Consider the following 18,512-nt stretch of genomic DNA (forward strand, 5'->3'; position numbering starts at 1 on the left):
GATGCACTGAAGAAAGCCAAATTGTATTAAAAAATACCACAAACAGCACCCACTGCCTCCACCCCCTCTCACCTGCCAAAAACTTCATTTTTAATCTTACCTAGATGAACATTCCTTCCCAACCCAAAATTGAGCGACCCTGAATGCAATGGCATAGCTCAAAACAGCTTTCCCCAAGCTGTTTTGGATCACAACTCCCATCAGTCACAGTGAGCAAGCCAATGGTCAGGGGTGATGGGAGTTGCAGTCCGAGCATTTGGAGGGCACCAGCTTGGGGAAAGCTGGTTCAAAGTATAGAATATGTCTCACCTTTCCTGTTTCATAGACTAAAGAAACACTTCCTCGCAGACACTGGGTGCAATTCAGAATCACCACACCACGATCAGTTGCTTTCTGCAACTCTTCCAACAAAGCAGGGCAATTATTGGGGGCATTCCCACTTCCATAGGTCTCAAGCACAATCCCTTTTATTGGACTCTGAAGAAACGCCTTCACCTGCATGAAAGAAAAATATATATACAGTTCTAAAGGGTTTACCACAATTGAAATACGGTCTTTTCTACACAATACTACTGGTATCTTTTTAAATGCAAGGAAAGATTGATCAAATATTTTAAATATGGAGTTCAGATTCTTATTAGGTTGACTGCTGGCATGCAGTACAAACTTTGATTATTTTCATGGTCCATACAAAATGTATGAATAATCACAAGTCCTCATAAGCAAAAGTGCTATATAAATAGTTTGAGAGTGGGGTGTTCAATACATTTACAAAACAGCTTCGCTGTATACATAGACATAACTGTAGAGGGTACAGTGTGGGGACAAGTAATGCCAGTACTGTATATACTATAGGCAGTACAACAGCAAGATGGATAGGCAGTGGTTGGTTATACAGGGGATGGACAACTTGATTGGCACAGGGAGCCAAAATTGGGGGGGGGGGGTTGAGCCAGAAGGATGCAAGTAACCTGTCCATTCTAATTATGCAGAATCATAGCACTTCATCCAGCTTTCGACTTCCCCTCTACAATTCTTCTCCAACGAACTCTGCCTCCTCTCACATTTGGATCTCACACCCACATTTCTAAGATAAGACAGGTCTGGAACTCCAGCTGCATGAAGGGCTAAGCGCAAATGAACCGCCTCTGCTACTTCTTCTCTGCAAACTGCCCCTTCCCAATCTCAACAGCCTGAAAACGATCAAACTTATGCACATCCCCGCTTCTCAAACATACAACATTCAAAAGCATAATAAGAGATTAGGTTTTTTAAAATCTTTGATTACATTCTCCTCAAGCGCCATAGAATACTTTTGGACATGACAGTATTCTATGTTTCTTTCTCACATCTGAACACGTATTGTGGGACTGTTGACTACATGCAACTAGGTCTGAGAAAAGCAGTGGCACAGGGGCATTGTGGGAGTGGCTCAGCAATGCCATCGCCTTTTCTTATTGCTCATTATATGCAATCAACACTCCTACACATGAGTGTCATCATAGCTTTTCTTCTCATTATGCTCTCAGATGGAGGAAGGCTGACCGCTTCAGCAGTGATCCCTGGGAAGATTCTCAGTAGGCCAACATGCAGATCGAAGTTCATTTTGTGGATTGCAAATTTCTTGGTAGTGTTGGCCCTCCAAACGGTCTCCCAGTTAACTGTGAAAAGAAAAACAAATATATTATTTGAGAGAGAGAAAAAGTGTGTGTCCTTACCACACTTGAAGTGTTCAAAATTTACCTCTTCTAGGAAGCCTTTCGCACAATCTTCTTACAGTTCAATCCAATGAAGAATTAAAGGTCCTATCTAATGCTGTTGTTCTGCTAGTGTGGCAGACCTCAACTTCCCCTCCTCTTTTCTCCCCTGCAGCCCCCTGGCACACCCTCAAAATCTGCTCTAGAGGGTTGGGAGATCTGAACAAGCCAACACATTTCTTGCACAGGCCCTGCTTGTCACAACCCAATCTACAAAACAAGTAAGCCAAATGTAAGAACAGCCTTGCTGGATGCACAGGCAAGGGCGGTGCCTTCTCAAAGCCCAGTAAGCACATCCCCAGCTTCGCAAAGGAAGCATGAAGGTTCTGACAGGGTCTGAGGGTCCTCCTTCCCAAAGACAGGCAAACACTTACTGTACTAGGCTTTGGGAAGGTGAGAGGGCTCTGCCAGAGCCTCACACCTCCTTCCCAAAGCCTGGCTTAAGCCAGCACCACAAGAGCTGGGGGGAGGGTGTCATATGTTGGCCTTGTACAGGGTGGTATATTACCAAGGTCTGTCCCTGAGGCCAGAGACCCATCGCATCTAACATCCTGTTCTCACAGTGGCCAACCAGGACGTGGGTGCAACAGTGATCTCCCCATTTGTGATTCCCAGCAATTGGGATACAGAGGCACGCTGCCTCCAAATAATCCCCTACCTCTACTATAATTCCTCAAAGTCCCTATTTTTCCATCTATAAGACCCCCCCCATGTATAAGATGCACTCTATTTTGGGAGAGTCCAAATTAAGAAAACACCCCTCAGCACTACCTGTGTATAAGACAAGCACCAATTTAAAACCTATTTGGGGGGGGGACCTAGTCTTATACAGGGAAAAATATGGTACTCCAAACTATCTGGATTGAAGTTTCTTAACAATTTGTAGTAGCATGGCATAAAGAAGTTATTGTTTAGAAGCATTCCAATATGTTAATTCAAGATTCTTTTAATGTGTACCTTGGGGGGACTCCGCAAAGCCACTTTGCTAGGCATCAGTAACATGACACATATTTCACATGTCTTTTTAAAAGACAGATGTTGTTACTCTTACCACTAATCATCTCCAGAGTTTATAATGCAGTTACTAGTGATTAAATAAAATGGCAATGATTCAATTAAGTGTGATTATACATTGGAAGCCAGATGCCAGCTGTTTAACTAATAGTCACTCTTGAGTTCCCATTACTAAATGCCAAGCAGTCATTATTAATTCTGGAAAAGCTTGCCATCTCTGCCTAGCAGACAATGGTGTGTGTAAATAATCTTAAAGACTGGCAGAGAGTTGCATTGGATAATATGTATAAACACACCCAACCCATACATGGTATCCATACCTATTTTCCAAACTTTTTTGGTAACAAGCAAAATTCCTGGCTAAAGAAGAGTCTGGGCAAACAGGAGTTTCCATGACAACCTACAGCTACTGAAACACACTCTTCTACTTGGTAATTAAAGGTGCAAGAAAGTTCTGTCCTCTTTTGGATCTGACCACCATGACAACTACTGAAAATGCCAAGCACACCTTGAGGCATTACATTTTGTCAGCACAAAATGGACTTTAGTTGTGCCATAGTTTTTGAAACGGTGAACTGAAGTAGACACAACTAGTGTGATGGTATCAAATGGGAAAGAAGAGAATCCCTGTGTTGATCAAACTGGGTTAGATTAAACTTCCACCAAAGAACTGAAGGAGAATGTAGAGGAAGCTCTATACTAAATACTGATTTTTGCATGCCACTCTGAGAGCCTTTACAGCTACTAGGAGGGTTATTAATATCATTCATAAACAAGCAAACAAAGCTAGGACCCTCTCAAGTACGGGTATTCCATCACATCACCATTGGACAGCAGCTATGATTGTAAGAATCCATTGAAAGAATGATAATATCACAAAGGTTTCGTCAGGAAGCTTCAACAGACACACCCCTTCTCCTAGTCCTTTTGCCTCTGCAAACCTCACTCCTCTGCTCTTCCCATCCTGTATCCTGACTGAGCTGCACAACCAGCAGCCACCACCAAACTCTTCTTTCCCTACACAATAAACACCACACATCCGAACACTTTTTTGTCAGATAAGAGTTCAGCAGGGCGTTGTTGTTTTTTAAGCCAAAAGATAAGCAATCATATGTCATAAAAACATCACAGCACCCAAGTTATGTTTTTTGCAGCAACTGAAGATTAGTTTATTTTCAACCCCAATCAATTCCCCCTTTGCAGTCTGCCATCAACTACCCCAGAAGGACTTATTTTCTGAGCGGATGTTGTTGCAGGAGAGTTATTGCCAAGTTTTCCTTCAGAATATGTCCTACCTAGTTTGGTAGTTGCATGTGTTTTTTAATACAGCGTCTGAGATGATGTATGTTAGCACTGATCCTCACAGAGAGGCAGGCAAGATTAAAAGAGATCATTCAAAGAGGGCAATCGGTTATCTTATAAGAATTCAGTCTGTCCACTGAATCCAAAGCTGGTGGATAGGAGTCTAATGAACCAGATGCCATAGCACCAGGGCAGCCGTAGAAATGGAAACAGTTTCCATGGGCTCCTTCCCCTGGGTCTGAACAGCCAAATTCCACAGTACCTTGCCAGTACAATTGCATGGGGAGCATACCAGTCTGAAGCCCATGAAATGCTCTTATTCAGGCCAGAGGGTTGGCTGTTTAAGGGACTCTAATCTTCCAAAAAGGGCCAGAACCTAGGAGAGGTAGACTGCAGACAAAAAGGCTCAAAAGGCCTCAGTTCACTACCAACACTTGAAGCTCTCCGTGGTTTTGCGACAACTGACCTGCCTTCTTCCATGGGCTCCTGTACATATCTAGAACAGGTCACCAAGAAGGAGAAGGAGGAAGAGGGGGGGTGGCTGGTCCTGCTGCAGCCTTCTGAATAAGTATATGTAGGTTTAAACTACAAGTTTAAACACTGTTAGCTATGAATAAAACTAAATAAACCCAGGTTACTTCCAGGGAAACATACATAAAGTAGGGGATGCAAGTCTCAGTATAAAAATGTTTTCAGGTAGCCAAACTTACCATCCAGTCTTCCCCAATCTAGTGCCCTCCAGAGTTTTTGGACTACAGGTCCAATCAGCATGGCCAATGGGAGATGAAGTCCCAGACATTTGGAGGGCACCAAATTAGAAGAGGCTGACTTACACAATGCTGAGCTAGACCAGCCTGACTTGGCGTAAGACAGTTTCCTATGTTCCAACCAAAACCAACAGGTTAGGCATCCTTGGAATAATGCTGAAAGACATGTTGACAGAATTTAGCTTCTCTGTCAACCACATCTGTATCCCATCAAGCCTCTGTCTCTTCTCTTTCTGCCATAGTATTGCAAATAAACTGAAGGCTGGGGTACTGGTAATCACAAAAAACAACAGGTGCAAAATATTGGCAGTGATGCTAGAAAGCTTTTTTGGGGGGGTTGTCACCTTTTGCCAGTGGTGCTGTGCCTCAACACAGGCCGACATGCAATAATTAAGCTGGCACTGATCTAGAAACAGGGAAAGCTTAGTCAATTTCATTTCTTTATGCCAGGCTGAAATTAAATGCACAGACAAACCTATTTGGGCAAGGAGATGTAGCGAAGAAAAGTTACCCAACTGATTTCAGAATTGTTAAACTGCTTTAGAGAATCACAATGTGAGCACATTAGGAAATTGCCTCCTGGGACAAAGAAGAGTTCTGAGATATTCTAAAAAGTAGAAACATGTGTTACAATGATTCAATAGAAGCAGCATCATAAGCACATATGAAGAGTCCTGCTGGATCGTATCTCCTTGACCGAAGAACGGTACACTCCTTCTATCTGGAATGGTCGTCCTCTTCCACCAAGCGCAGAGCTTCGGGAGGGACGCACATGGAGCGGTGAGGGAGAAAGGGGACACCCGCCTAGCCAGCCAGATCAGCCGAATCAACCCTGGCGATCAATGGGGTGACAGATGCCGCAGCCAGGTCGCCCTCACATCCTGGATCAGGCCAATGGCCCATCTAGTCCAGCATCCTGCTCTCACAGTTGTCAACCAGATCTCTATGAGAAGCCTAAAATAAATATCTGAATGTGGTTGCATTTTCCCCACTTGTGATTCCCAGCAAATGGTATTCAAAAGCACAATGTCCCTGAAAGTGAAGATAGAACATAACCATGATATCTAGTGGCTGTTGATGGCCATTGTTGCCTTATTGTTATCCAAGAAAGCTCGTTGTTTCAAAACAATCAGCAGTGAGGAGCAAGCCTATCTGTTGATGTCATAGATACCATATACCCATTTAGCATGTGAAATGCCACTCAGAATATTGCAAACAAGCCCTACTCTCTTTGTTGCGCATAGTAAAGACAACACTGTTGAAAAGTAGGAGAGATTTAACTAATCCAAGCACGTTATGGAGAGTAGTAATACTTTGGTTAGGCAACATGCAGGAGTCACGCTACAATACAGGTTTGAACTCATTCACTTCACAGAGTGCAGTAGCTCTGAGAAGAGACACCTCCCTAAGGAGTGAGGGGGGTGCCTGAATTCAGTGTTATGAAATCAAACCAGAAATGCAACTTTCAATGAGTTCCGACCTCCAGACAGATGCTTTCTTCTCACCTCTTCTTTTCTAGGCTAAAAGTAAGCCAGACCCCATTACATAGCTTTGTGAAGTATTCATTTTGAATACAGGGAGGTGGCCAAGAGGTGGAGAACCACAAAAAGACTATGGGTGGATGTTCTTGAAACAAAGCAAAGCACAGTTCAGGCACACACACACACACTGCCCTCTTCTCGTGGCACTAATTTTCTGCAAGATAATTGATTCAATTTTTGTAAAAGAGAGATATGTAAAACTATGCCACCTAGATATTCATGACAAGAATAAACATACCTGAATTTATAGTGAGTGGGGTGGTGGTGGAAACAGCCTTCATCTAAACATACCAAAGTGACTTGATCTTTCTGGAAATGCATGGCTTGATTAGGACCACTTCACACATTTTTTAAGTGTAGCCCTAAGTTGTTCTACGTATACTTTTAAAAGCGTGGGTGGCACTGTGGGTTAAACCACAGAGCCTAGGGCTTGTCGATCTGAAGGTTGGCGGTTCAAATCCCCATGAAGGGGTGAGCTCCCATTGCTTGGTTCCTGCTCCTGCCCACCTAGCAGTTCGAAAGCATGTCAAAGTGCAAGTAGATAAATAGGTACCGCTCTGGGTGTTTCCATGCGCTGCTCTGATTCGCCAGAAGCGGCTTAGTCATGCTGGTCACATTACCTGGAAGCTGTATGAGAGTAAAGCGAGATGAGCGCGGCAACCCCTGAGTTGTCCGCGACTGGACCTAACGGTCAGGGGTCCCTTTACAAGATCCCTTTACAAGTTAACATTGCAATTGAAAGGAACATGTGTTATCATTGAAATGGAATTCCAACGGCAAACCTAGGTTTGCTGTCATGTGGAAAATAAAATTTAGCATTGCCAAATAATCACAGTGATAGATTTGGTCCCTCCTTACACAGAATCCTAGAGCTAGAGGCAGGGCTTGTAGGCCAGACTTCACCAACTTGCTCTTATTGTTTGGGCCTTGTTCCTCACTCTCTCTCAGCCTTAGTTGCCTCTCAGTAAAATAGGAACAGTACGGCTGCCATACACCTGTATTTTCCTGGATAAAACCAGGATTTAAAAGGCGGAATTGATGTCCTGGTTTTTGAAATATGGCAACCCTGGGAACAGTAGCATTGGAAGTTGCTTTATACAGAGTCAGATGACTGTTCCTCCTAGTCAGTTCTTAAGCAAGTGTCATTCATGCACCTTGCTCCCTGATCCTTTCAACTGAAGATAGCAGGGACTGAACTTGTGACCTTCTGCATGTGAAGCATGTGGCCTTTCACTGAGTTATAGACCCTCCCAATACTAGTGGGATACCAATGGCCGGTCTTATAGAGTGAGGATTAATTCCATGAAGTCAGTAAAGAATTCTGCAAGAGCCCATTTTTAAAGAGAAGCCACTCATACATTATGAATCAAAATAACATTTAAATATAGTGGGTTGTATCCATCAAAATGTTGCATCCATACAAAGATTTCTGCTTATGCACTGGAACTTTCCTTCCCTCTTCGCCGCTTGTGCTCCCCCCTCCCCCCCAAAAAGAAATCTGTTCTGGGCATTTCCCCAACCCTCTAGAGCAGATTTGGAGGGGAGTGCAGGAAAAAGAAAGGAAAAACCATTTTCCAGCAGAAGGCCTTGCACGAATGTGATGCAACCCAGTATTAAGTCTGCTCAGTGGAGGCTGGGCTCTGTGACAAATGATGCAGATCAGGCAGTTCCACTAACTGTAAGGCAGAATTCTACACTGACTGGAAGCAGCTCTCCAGGGTTTCCAGCTAGGCTCTCTCCCAGCTGTACCTGGGATTGAACCTGGGACCTTCTGCATGAAAAGCAGATACCCTAGCACCGAGCTACAGCCCTTACCCATCATTCAGCCAGACGTTGACAGACTGAGCAAAAATCACCTCCATAAATTCCAACAACATATTCCTTTTTGTTTTTACCCAGCAGTCTTCACAGTCTGCAATACTGGCCTCATTGTACATCTCCACTTCCTCTTCATCATATAATTGCTGGAAGTGAAACAGCACCACCCTTACCTATCTGTCTGCCTGGCACCTTTCATCCTAGACTGACTGTGGGAACAGAAAGTTAGACTTTTGGAAACAAGTGTACATATGTAGCATGCCTAGTTCAGCAACAACTCTCCCAGGAGGATCACAGCACAAAAGTATCTGTGCTTGATAACTTCTCCTGAAGCAACATTTACCTTGTCACCTGGGGCAGCAATTTTCTATCCAGGGCCATTCATTCTTTGCACTAATCCCTGACTAAATTCAGTTCCAACAGAAATAGAGCTTGTAATAACCTACCCACATTATTATTCAAATTTACTTATTTTGTCTAAGTGAGCTCAAATGCCATATTTTAAGCCCGAACTTGAAATCTGCTTTTTAAAAAAATATTGACAGTTTTGCAGAAGTCAGAATTTTGTGGCAGTAAAGAAGTGTGGATAACAGAGAGGAGAAATAAAAAGGGTAGTAACAAAGAGATGCAAATAATATGCCATCACCTAAGCACTGTACCCCACTGCAGAGAGTTCAAGGGCTACAAACTTGTTTTCTTTTTTATCATCCATCCATTCATTCATTTGTCGTACAAATTTGTATACCATGTATCAGCCCAAAGTCATCAAAGCAATGTGCATGTTAAAAATTCAATAAAATTCAAACCGTAGAAGTTCTAAATTAAAAATAAAACTGTTCCTACAAAGTCTAAAAACAGTTTCTATAAATGTAGGAAAAACCTCAGGGAAAGTCTTCTTAAACAAAAATGTATTCAGTAGGCACCTAAACATCACAATGCTGGAGACCTGCTTAATTTCAGCTGGTAATTGCTCCAGAGGGCTGGAGCTGCATCACTGAAACCCTGGTTTCTAGTACAAACTAAGTACACCTATGGGGCATGTATTGTTCTCAGCATCTAAGCAGCACAGGTGCTAGGAAGAGATTTATTATTATTATTATTATTGATAAATCACAAAAATCACAAAAAATACAATAAAATAAAAGAAAGAATAGACATTGAATCATACATTATTCATTATTCAAATTGTACATAAACAATTGGTAAACTAAATTAATTTAGAAAGAAAAAAGAAAAAGAAAGAAGAAAAAAAAAACAAGAAAGAACAGGTAGAGTTGCAAAAGAATAAAGAAAAGAGCCAAGCAAACATTAGTTTATCGAACACTTCCACCGCTTTCCACACAGCATTTATACAATTTATTTCTTTATTCTGTCTCTTAATAATGTTCTATTCTGACGTAATCATGCATTCGATTACGAGGTGCCAGGTAGAGATATATGGGGCATGGCAGTCCCTTGGGTAAATTGGTTCCAAGTTCTCAAACGCTTTAGGTTTTAAAAAATAAAGCTAAAAGGTACTCAGAAATAAAGCTGGCCAGAAATCAAGCAGATCCAGAAAAACTGCAACATGACTCCACATGATTTTGTGTGGTAGTATCCAAAGCAGTCGTACGGAACCTATCATTAAAGTATACAAGCAATAGTGCGGCCAGAGTCCACAAACTAAAACGGCCACATGTATAAAGATGCCAAAAAGTCTTGACCTACAGTACTGCAACAGGTCAGGAAAGGGTTACAGATGGCATAATTATACAGCTGGAAGGACTGAAATCACAGCATGGCTTACTTATAATATCCACCTCAGCATTTGCAAGTGAAGGCAGGTTAGGTGAGGAAAAGGCATTGAAACTCTCTGCATCCACCTTAGTCACCCGGTTTCCCCTGTACAGTTTATTATGAAAGTACAGGCACACCTACAAGGACGAGAAAAGGAACATGTCAGTATACAAACCTTGTAATTAAAAGATTTTTTTTAAAAAAAATGCCTGACTCTGTCTTTAAATATAATGAGAATGACTTAGGAGAGAGTTATAAATACAATGAAAATTATGTAGGAGAGGTTTATATCTCTTGTGCTTTCAAAAAGTGCCACCTCTTGTCACTTAAGTGTTTGGGGTTTTAGACTATTGGAACTAAACATAAGCTAACAGCTTGTGGCATTTCCATCCAAGAGCAGGTTTGGCAGCTCACAAATTGCCAAGAACCTCTCAAGTTGAGACCCAGTGACTACGATGTTAAAAAGTGAGGGTTGAAAGGGACTCTTACCAAAAGACGTGTGCTGCTCTTGAGTACAGTGTGGGTATATAAATAGCTTCAGAAGCTTTAGAACGGTTAGGAAAGCACGTATTATTTCTAGAGAGGCAGACAGGAGCGTAGGCCCCCTTGTAGTTTGTACCACTGGGGGCATCCAGCTTAGCACACACACCCTCCAATGAAAAAGCACTTTTCCCTAAGCAACACTTTCCTCTAGCACAGGCATCCCCAAACTGCGGCCCTCCAGATGTTTTGGCCTACAACTCCCATGGTCCCTAGCTAACAGGACTAGTGGTTGGGGAAGATGGGAATTGTAGTCCAAAACATCTGGAGGGCCGAAGTTTGGGGATGCCTGCTCTAGCAAGTTGGTTGCTGCCAATTTTATGCTTCTGTGATGGTAGTGCTCTATATTACTGTTGGGGGGGAGGAATTAGTAGGCAATATTTCTTTAATAACTGGTGTTAAATCGAAATGGGGTGCTTTTTTCTTTCAAAAATAATTGCAAGGGAGGCTTCCGGTTGACCACGCCATCTTGCTCAGACGGGGGTCCGCACAGCGGAGCGGACCTCGGCGCTTCAGAGGTGGAGGGAATCGTTCCAGCGAAGCGAAACCTCCTTAAAAGCCCCAAATCGAGCTTTTTGGGGACAGATTTTGCCTGGCGGCGCCAAAAGCGGGCTCTCTCCTCCCTGGATCGGCTTTGTTTAAGCCCCCGAGAGCGAGGAGGTGAACCGCGGCGGACAGGCTGACATTGCTGCTCTGAGAGTGCGAAGCTGCGAGTCTGGGAAGTGGAGGTGGCCAATTCTTCAAAGAACATTCAGCAAATGAATAGACTGTGAGTAATTTGGATTCTTTGGAATGTAAATTAAGGCAACAATTTGGACCTGGGAGAGAGGGGAAAAGAGGAAGCCACCCCCCCCTACGGTAACATAAGAGACAGTAAACAGAAACCCGAAGCCATAAACAGAAGATTTCAACTTAAAAGGATTCCTCAAAGGCATCAAAGAGAATCTCCCCTAAATGCAGGGTAAAAGGGGAGAGAGACTGTGGTTGTGATTGCCCTGCAGAAAGAAGTTAAGACTAAGAAAGACCTTTCTGTTCCTCGGGAGCCGGCAGCCCAGACAATCCAGTGAGTTGATCAGGATTTATAGTTAAATTCTATTTCTATCTTAATCTCTGGACTTTTTGGAAATTCTTTTTTGGTTTATATACTTTTGAAATGTGAGTTCGAACTTTATTTTTAAGAATGCAGCCAGCTTGTTAAAATGGAGTCGAGAAAATAGACTGCGATTATATTCCACCCCATGTGACAAGTTTTGACCTTGACAGGACTGAACTATGTCAACAAAAAGGTACCCGCCTGAGTTTCAGCGGACTGTTTTGACCTTAATGTGGGAAGCAAGAATAGAACTATGTCAAGAGGAGACACAACGGCAAGTGTTACAGCAACAATTCCAGATGATGATGGCAGAATATGATTTCTTAGAAGATGAAGCTTTTGAAACTGAAGAAGACGAATGTGAGAATGACAATGATGAGGACTGTGATGACTTAACACAAAATGAAGCCCATCACGAAAAAAATGATGATTTTACTCTACAAAAAGTTGGATGGAGTGCCTCCCCTTCGAGGGGGGCACGATTGGACTTACTGGAACTCCAGAATGACCACAGGGAAGAAGGAAAAATTAAGCAGAGAAGAGAAGAAGCTCAGGGGTCTGATATGGAGGCCTGGATGGCAAAAGACTGTAAACAGGGGGTGGGGTGAAGGGAAAGTGAAGTTGTGATTGTAAGGATGGGTTAATAGGACTATAACTGGACTGCTGACTATGGAACTTGCTGGATTGGTGGGGTGGAGCCAGTACTCGGGGGGTGTAAGGTTAGTTTGGGAATAATTATAGGTTTAAAAAGTGAATTGATTCTGGAAAAAGGTGAAAATATGGAGGCCTATAGAGGGGTAAAAATTAGGCACGGGAAGAAAAAATGGGAGTTTGATTTCTCAGTGATTGGACAATAGGCGAAAATGATAATAGTTAGTTTAAAAGTGGTACAAGATATAAAGGTGTATGTTATAAAATATGAACTATGAAACTGTTGAAGATGATAAATAAGGGAGGAAAACCGGGGAAGGGGGGAGGGTGGGGAAGCCCACAAAATATGGTTTAACAATTATGAATTTAACAATTATGATGAATTTTTTTTTGTCTTTTTTCCTTTTTGTCTTTTTTTTCCTTCTCTTTTTTCTCTTTTTCTCTTTTTGTATTTTCTTTTTTTTTTTGGTATGACAATAGATGGTTGGATGGATGAACTCCTGCGTACTGCCCTGGTTCACTGGAGCTCCCTGGTGGCAGGGGGGGGCTTCGGGGGCAGGGGAGGGGGAGGAGGACAGAAACCCAATCATAAAATGGACCACTTCTGACTGTTCACCTGCGTGGGATACTTCTGTGGCAGGGGAGGACCCATGGAGGGGGGTGGGAAGAAGGTGGAAAAGGTGTATATGTATGTACCATCTTTTGTAATTTGTAAAATCAATAAAAATTATGTTTAAAAAAAAAATTGCAAGGTGTATAATCATTTTTTAAAAATCAGCTGAGCACCTGCTAATTTTGAGTTAATGGAATGGTATATGTACAAAATAGAATTTGTAATGAGGAGAATGTGTTACTATAATAGGGACCTTCTGGGTTGTGCCAAAAAAAAAAACCACCCCATCTTTAGTATCCTAAATTAAAGGTGATGTTATTTTATGTTTGGGAATGTATGATTTTATAGCCTCAAATACAATTTGTTGTTGTTTTATAAAGTTCCCCTAGCAAGAAGATAAACTGAAAATTACATTTCTCTTTCAGTTTGTACCGTACACTGACTGCAATATCTGAATTTCTGCAAAATCTGAAATGTCAGTGAAAGGACTGGGGTGATGATCATCAAGGAGAGAGAGAGACAAGTAGAAGTAAGGCTAGCAGCAAGAAGGTGACCAGACCTCAGGGATTACAAATTGTCCAGCAAAGAGCAGTGACCCCAGCAGATTGTCTCTACCATCATTTCTCAGTTCGTATATGGGTACCTAGAAAGAAAAAGAGAGAGAATAAGAAATGACTGCTGTTGAAAACACACACACCACCACCAGCAGCAGCAGCAGCAGCAGCAAGAAAAGGGGCTGGAGGAGACTCCGGATATGTAACACAAGCAAGTGTAAATCCATGAATAATTAATGCAACGTTCTCTTATCAGATGATTTATTGGAACGTGGATGTATTTCTTCATCATTCTAAACTATGGCAGATGGTGGAATTTCTCCAGTTGAATTTAAAATACATTCTCCCCAACCCTCATAAAGTTATCCTTTAATTTTGCATATTCTTTATGCTGGCAGGGAGAGGAGGGAGAGTGGAGATTTCAACCTGTAAGAAATATCACTTGCCAATTATGACACACCCTCCCTTCCCCCAGTAGCCAACCTACAACCTTGCGTGTTATTTGGAAGCCTCGGCTAGTGCAAAATGTGGCAGCCAGCTTCCCAATGGGGCTGGTTCACCGACAGCCCATTATCCTGGGACAACCGTGGATTCTCCTTTGGCAGGTGATTAAGGGGAAAACTGCCTGTGGCAAGAGAGATCTATAATCAGACCTTCCTTTGCTCTGGTTTCCCCCCCTTTACTGTACTTCAAAACACGCACAGTAGATTGCTAATGTCACCATACCACTAATGCTGATGGAAGAGGAGCCTAATTGTTCCCTTCAACACCCCATTTCCCCACCCAAAATCACCCCCTCCAAAACTGCTATTAGCCCCACTGGAGAAAAGAAGCTGGCTATCTATACTGTATTTATCTCCCCCCACCCCCAAAGCAAGGCTACTAGTGGTTTTAGGGGAGGACAGCAGTGGATTATGCCCAGTGGACCTGGAGCCAGAGCTAATGACTGGCTAAGCTAACTAATTACAGTTTTCTCCCCATCCTCCTGTGTTCTACAAAGGCTACTTTGAGACCATGGAGGAGGAAGGTGACAGCCAGTGCACTGGACTGGTTGTAAGGAAGGAGGCAGGCAGGTGCGGGCTGACTGAGTTTGGTGGGGCAGTGCCCCATGTCCCCCAATGGAACAGCATTGTGTCCACTATCGGTAAAATAGACGCATTAAGCACATACCTCTCACGGTTGCTGTGTGTAGGCATGAGATACCCACCTTGTACATGTCAGCTTAGCTTTGGCACAAGACAGAGCCCACCCTGCTCAGTTTTCAAGGAAGCAGCTTACCTGAGATCCTGTCAGAACAATGGTTTTACCCAGGTTCTCACACATGAAGGACAATGCTGAGGCTGTATAGGCCATTGTGTCTGTGCCGTGAAGGATCACAAAGCCATCATACTTTTCGTAGTATGTCTGTTGATAGAGAACAAATTTCTCACATTAAGAAGATAAATAATAAAAACAGGCAGGAACGATAGTCTGGGAAGAGTCAAACAACATGATTTTTTAAAGGGGAAGAAACTAAACCAAATAAGTTGATTTTTCAATACTATTTTCCTCTAACATGCTGTTAAATAATTTTCAAATGACCAAATGCATTCTAGGTGCCAACATTCAAATATTGAAGCGACATACAGCGGAGGCAGGGGGAACAACTATTACTTACATTTTAATTTTAATTTGGAATGCTGTTTTAATATTATTGTATAAGTGTATAACACCCACCCACACCCATGTATAAGACGCCCCCTATTTGGGGGGAACTCCAAATTAAGAAAAGGGGGGGGAGACTGGCCAGAGTTGCTGAGCTTTTTTTAGGGGGGATTGCCAAAAAACGCTCATCTGCCTAACCTACCACTCTGCCACTCACATGCATAGCAAAAGCCACCTATCGTCTCTCCCCTCACCTATTATCTTTCCCTTTGCCAATCACCCACCCAATTGCCGCAGTGACAGCCAATCAAAACTAGCCCTTGCCGCAGCCACTAATAACACGCGCAATAGCCACTGACAATCTCCCGCTTGTGGCAGCAACCAATCCCACATCCCGTCCCCCCATGCACTATCCGTGTATAAGACGACCCCCAATTTTTAACATAATTTTTAAATGAAATAACCTTGTCTTGTACACAGAAAAGTATGGTATATGTGTGTAGGCACATAAAATGTTTTGTAAATCACCTTTAAAGGAGGTATAAAAATAAATTTTCTCTCATCATGATAAACCATGGTTTGTTGTGACATACAAACACTGCCATTGTGAGACAATTCTGGTTTGGTTTTTTAAGCCAGAAGAACAAACCAGACTTATTAAGATTTATGTATATATACCACCTCTCCTTGGAGATACCGGTACTCTAGGTGATGTGCCTAGGGAGGGATTCAACATCGCACTAAGGTAATCTATTCCATCAGGGCAAGCATTTCTATTTGCCAGATGGAACAATCACCCCTCTCTTCCCTCCACATGCTGTTTTGGGGGTTCTCTTGGACCCCCTTCTGAGCCAATTACTGGAAGCACAGGGTAGAGAGAAGTCCCATTGCTCAAGCAGAATGCCTTGTGCAGAGCTTCCATTGCTGGGACTCAGTAGTAGAATCCCACCCGTAATTCTGTCCTCCCCATTTCATTCTCACAACAACCTTGCAAGGTAGGTTAGGCTGGGAGACAGTGACTGGCCCAAGGTTACCCAGTGAGTTTCATGGTCTCGCAGGTCCTAGTCCAACAATCTAAGCACTACACCACACTGTCTTATATTACCGAGGAGGCAGGCCATGTGCCTAACAACAAACAAAACAAAGCAAAAGACTGTACCAATGGAGCCATATTTATTTGTTTATTCCTATCTCGCATTTGAATGTTTCCTTCCAGAGAACCTCTGACTTGAACATAATTAATTGTTAAAGAATACAGCCAACAGAAAATGAAGTTCTTTCAGTAGCTAATTATGAGAAAATTCAAAGACCTGTTCTTCAGTGTATACATATTAATGATGTGTCCTTAACCAGAGGAAGACTGCTAATTAAGAAAAGCTTAGCAGTTGCTTTAAAACAGGAATGTTAACATATGCAAATGAGTCATATGGTCTGATTTCTTTGTCGCCTCTTTTAGTTGGGGATTATACCATTTACAGGAACACATTAAGCAAACTGGGGCCATTGTAATACCGGTAGTACATACCAGGAGGAAGCCCCAGCATCCAATCTCAAGAGAGGCAAAACACTAATGTAAGGCTGCCCTCTTCTGTCCAAAAGATGGCATGGAGCAGTGGTACATCTGAAGAACAGTCCAGTTTAAGAACGATTTGGTTTACAAACTCCGCAAATGCGGAAATAGTGTCTTGGTTTGAGAATGGTCATAAATCTGACATCAGGAATTGAAAGACAGAGAAGCCAGTAGGAGAACACTTCAATCTTCCAGGACATTCAATACAGGACCTCAAAGCAGCTGTCTTGTTACAAAAGAATTTCAGAAATATCGACTTGAAAGAGAAGTTGCTGAATTACAACTTATCACTAAACTGAAAACTATAGAGATACTGTATTAGATTCCTGTCTCATTACATATGCTAATCATCTGCATACTACCGGTATCCCTTGCTTTTTCCTTAGGACTAATTGCAGTTGTTAACAGTCATCAACAGGTTTACCATACCCATTTAGTCAATCACCCATCTCCTACTACCCTCCTGATAAAAACCCCACCCCATCCTCCCACTATATATATGGGTCTGGTGACTTCTGTTTCAGTGTATCTGAAGAAGTGTGTATGCACACGAAAGCTTATACCCAGAACAAACTTAGATGGTCTCTAAGGTGCTACTGGACATTTTAAATAAATATATATATTTGGTTTGAGAACTTTACCTCGGTCTAAAAATGGAATCCAAATGGTGGAAGGGCACCAGCGGCAGGAAGCCTCATTAGGAAAAGCGCGCCTCGGTTTAAGAGCGGTTTTGGTCTAAGAACGGACTTCCCGGAAAAGATTAAGTTCGTAAACCAAGGCACCATTGTATATTCATTCTTATGAAATGTATAGACATTGGGTGCAGGTTACTTGAAAGTCCTCTGTTAATGTAACAGCAAACATAATGCCCTCCAGATGTTACTGCACTACAGCTCTCATCATTCGTGACCATTGTCCCTGACCATAAGCAAGGCTTGCTAGGGCTGAGGACAGTTGTGGGGCAGTAATATCTGGAAGACATGATGTTAGCTATCCCCGATTTAGCAGATCGAAAATTCCAGGGCAGTGTAGAATATATGAAGTTGCCTTATACCTAGTCAGATACATGGCTTATCTAGCCCAGAACTGCCCACTCATTGCAGAGCTTTTAGGCATAATCACAAAAATGCAACACAAGTCAATACTTCTGTATATAGAGAGCTGCCATACACCATTGAGTCATACCACTGGATGCATCTCACCTAATACTGCCTACTCTAACAAGCAGCAACTCTTGAAGGTCTTCAGCATAAAGCTTTCTTGCTGCCACAGGTCATTTGATTAGAGATGTCAGGAACGGAACCCTAGACTTTATGCATGGGAAGCAAGTGCTTTACCAATGAGCTATGAGTCCTCCATTTCTCATCCCACTGAAGTGCTAAAAAAATCGATTATGTTCCTCTCCTCAATAACTGAAGGCCAAAATGTTTTGTGCTCCAGAAAAATCTAACTGGCATTACCATGGATATACCTTGCGGGGAAGAAGCCAAGAATTAAATATAAGATATTGACTGATGATAAGCAAAGAGGAGGCTTCTCCCTGCCTGATTTTAAAATCTACTATGAAGCAGCTGCCTTTTGTTGGTTGAAAGAGTGGTTTACATTGGAAAACGCTGATATTTTGGATTTAGAAGGTTATGACAATGTTTATGGATGGCATGCAAATGTATGGTATGATAAGGTCAAGGCCCACGGAAGCTTTAAAAGGCATATAATTAGAAATTCATTGTTTAAGGTTTGGTTCAGATACAAAGATTTATTAGAAAGGAAAACACCTAATTGGATTTCGCCCTTGGAGGCCAAGGCTCGTAAAAGGTTAAATATGGAGACTGGTTGGTTGAAATATAGAGATTTATTGACTCAAGATGGAGA

At 42.4% G+C, this 18,512-nt stretch overlaps 1 protein-coding gene across 1 annotated transcript in view; it reads right to left on the reverse strand.

The window, feature by feature from the left end:
- ASPG (asparaginase) overlaps positions 1–18,512 on the reverse strand; it is a 57,506-nt gene that overhangs the window by 27,595 nt on the left and 11,399 nt on the right. Inside the window, exons 4-8 of the mRNA XM_035105031.2 lie at positions 14,705–14,830; positions 13,432–13,515; positions 9,986–10,112; positions 1,546–1,661; positions 310–495 (exon numbers count right to left, since the gene is read on the reverse strand). Of these exons, the coding sequence (XP_034960922.1) occupies positions 310–495; positions 1,546–1,661; positions 9,986–10,112; positions 13,432–13,515; positions 14,705–14,830 (639 nt within the window). The remainder of the gene's footprint in view (positions 1–309; positions 496–1,545; positions 1,662–9,985; positions 10,113–13,431; positions 13,516–14,704; positions 14,831–18,512) is intronic.

The sequence above is a fragment of the Zootoca vivipara genome, chromosome 1, assembly GCF_963506605.1.
Source record: "Zootoca vivipara chromosome 1, rZooViv1.1, whole genome shotgun sequence".
NCBI lineage: Eukaryota > Metazoa > Chordata > Lepidosauria > Squamata > Lacertidae > Zootoca > Zootoca vivipara.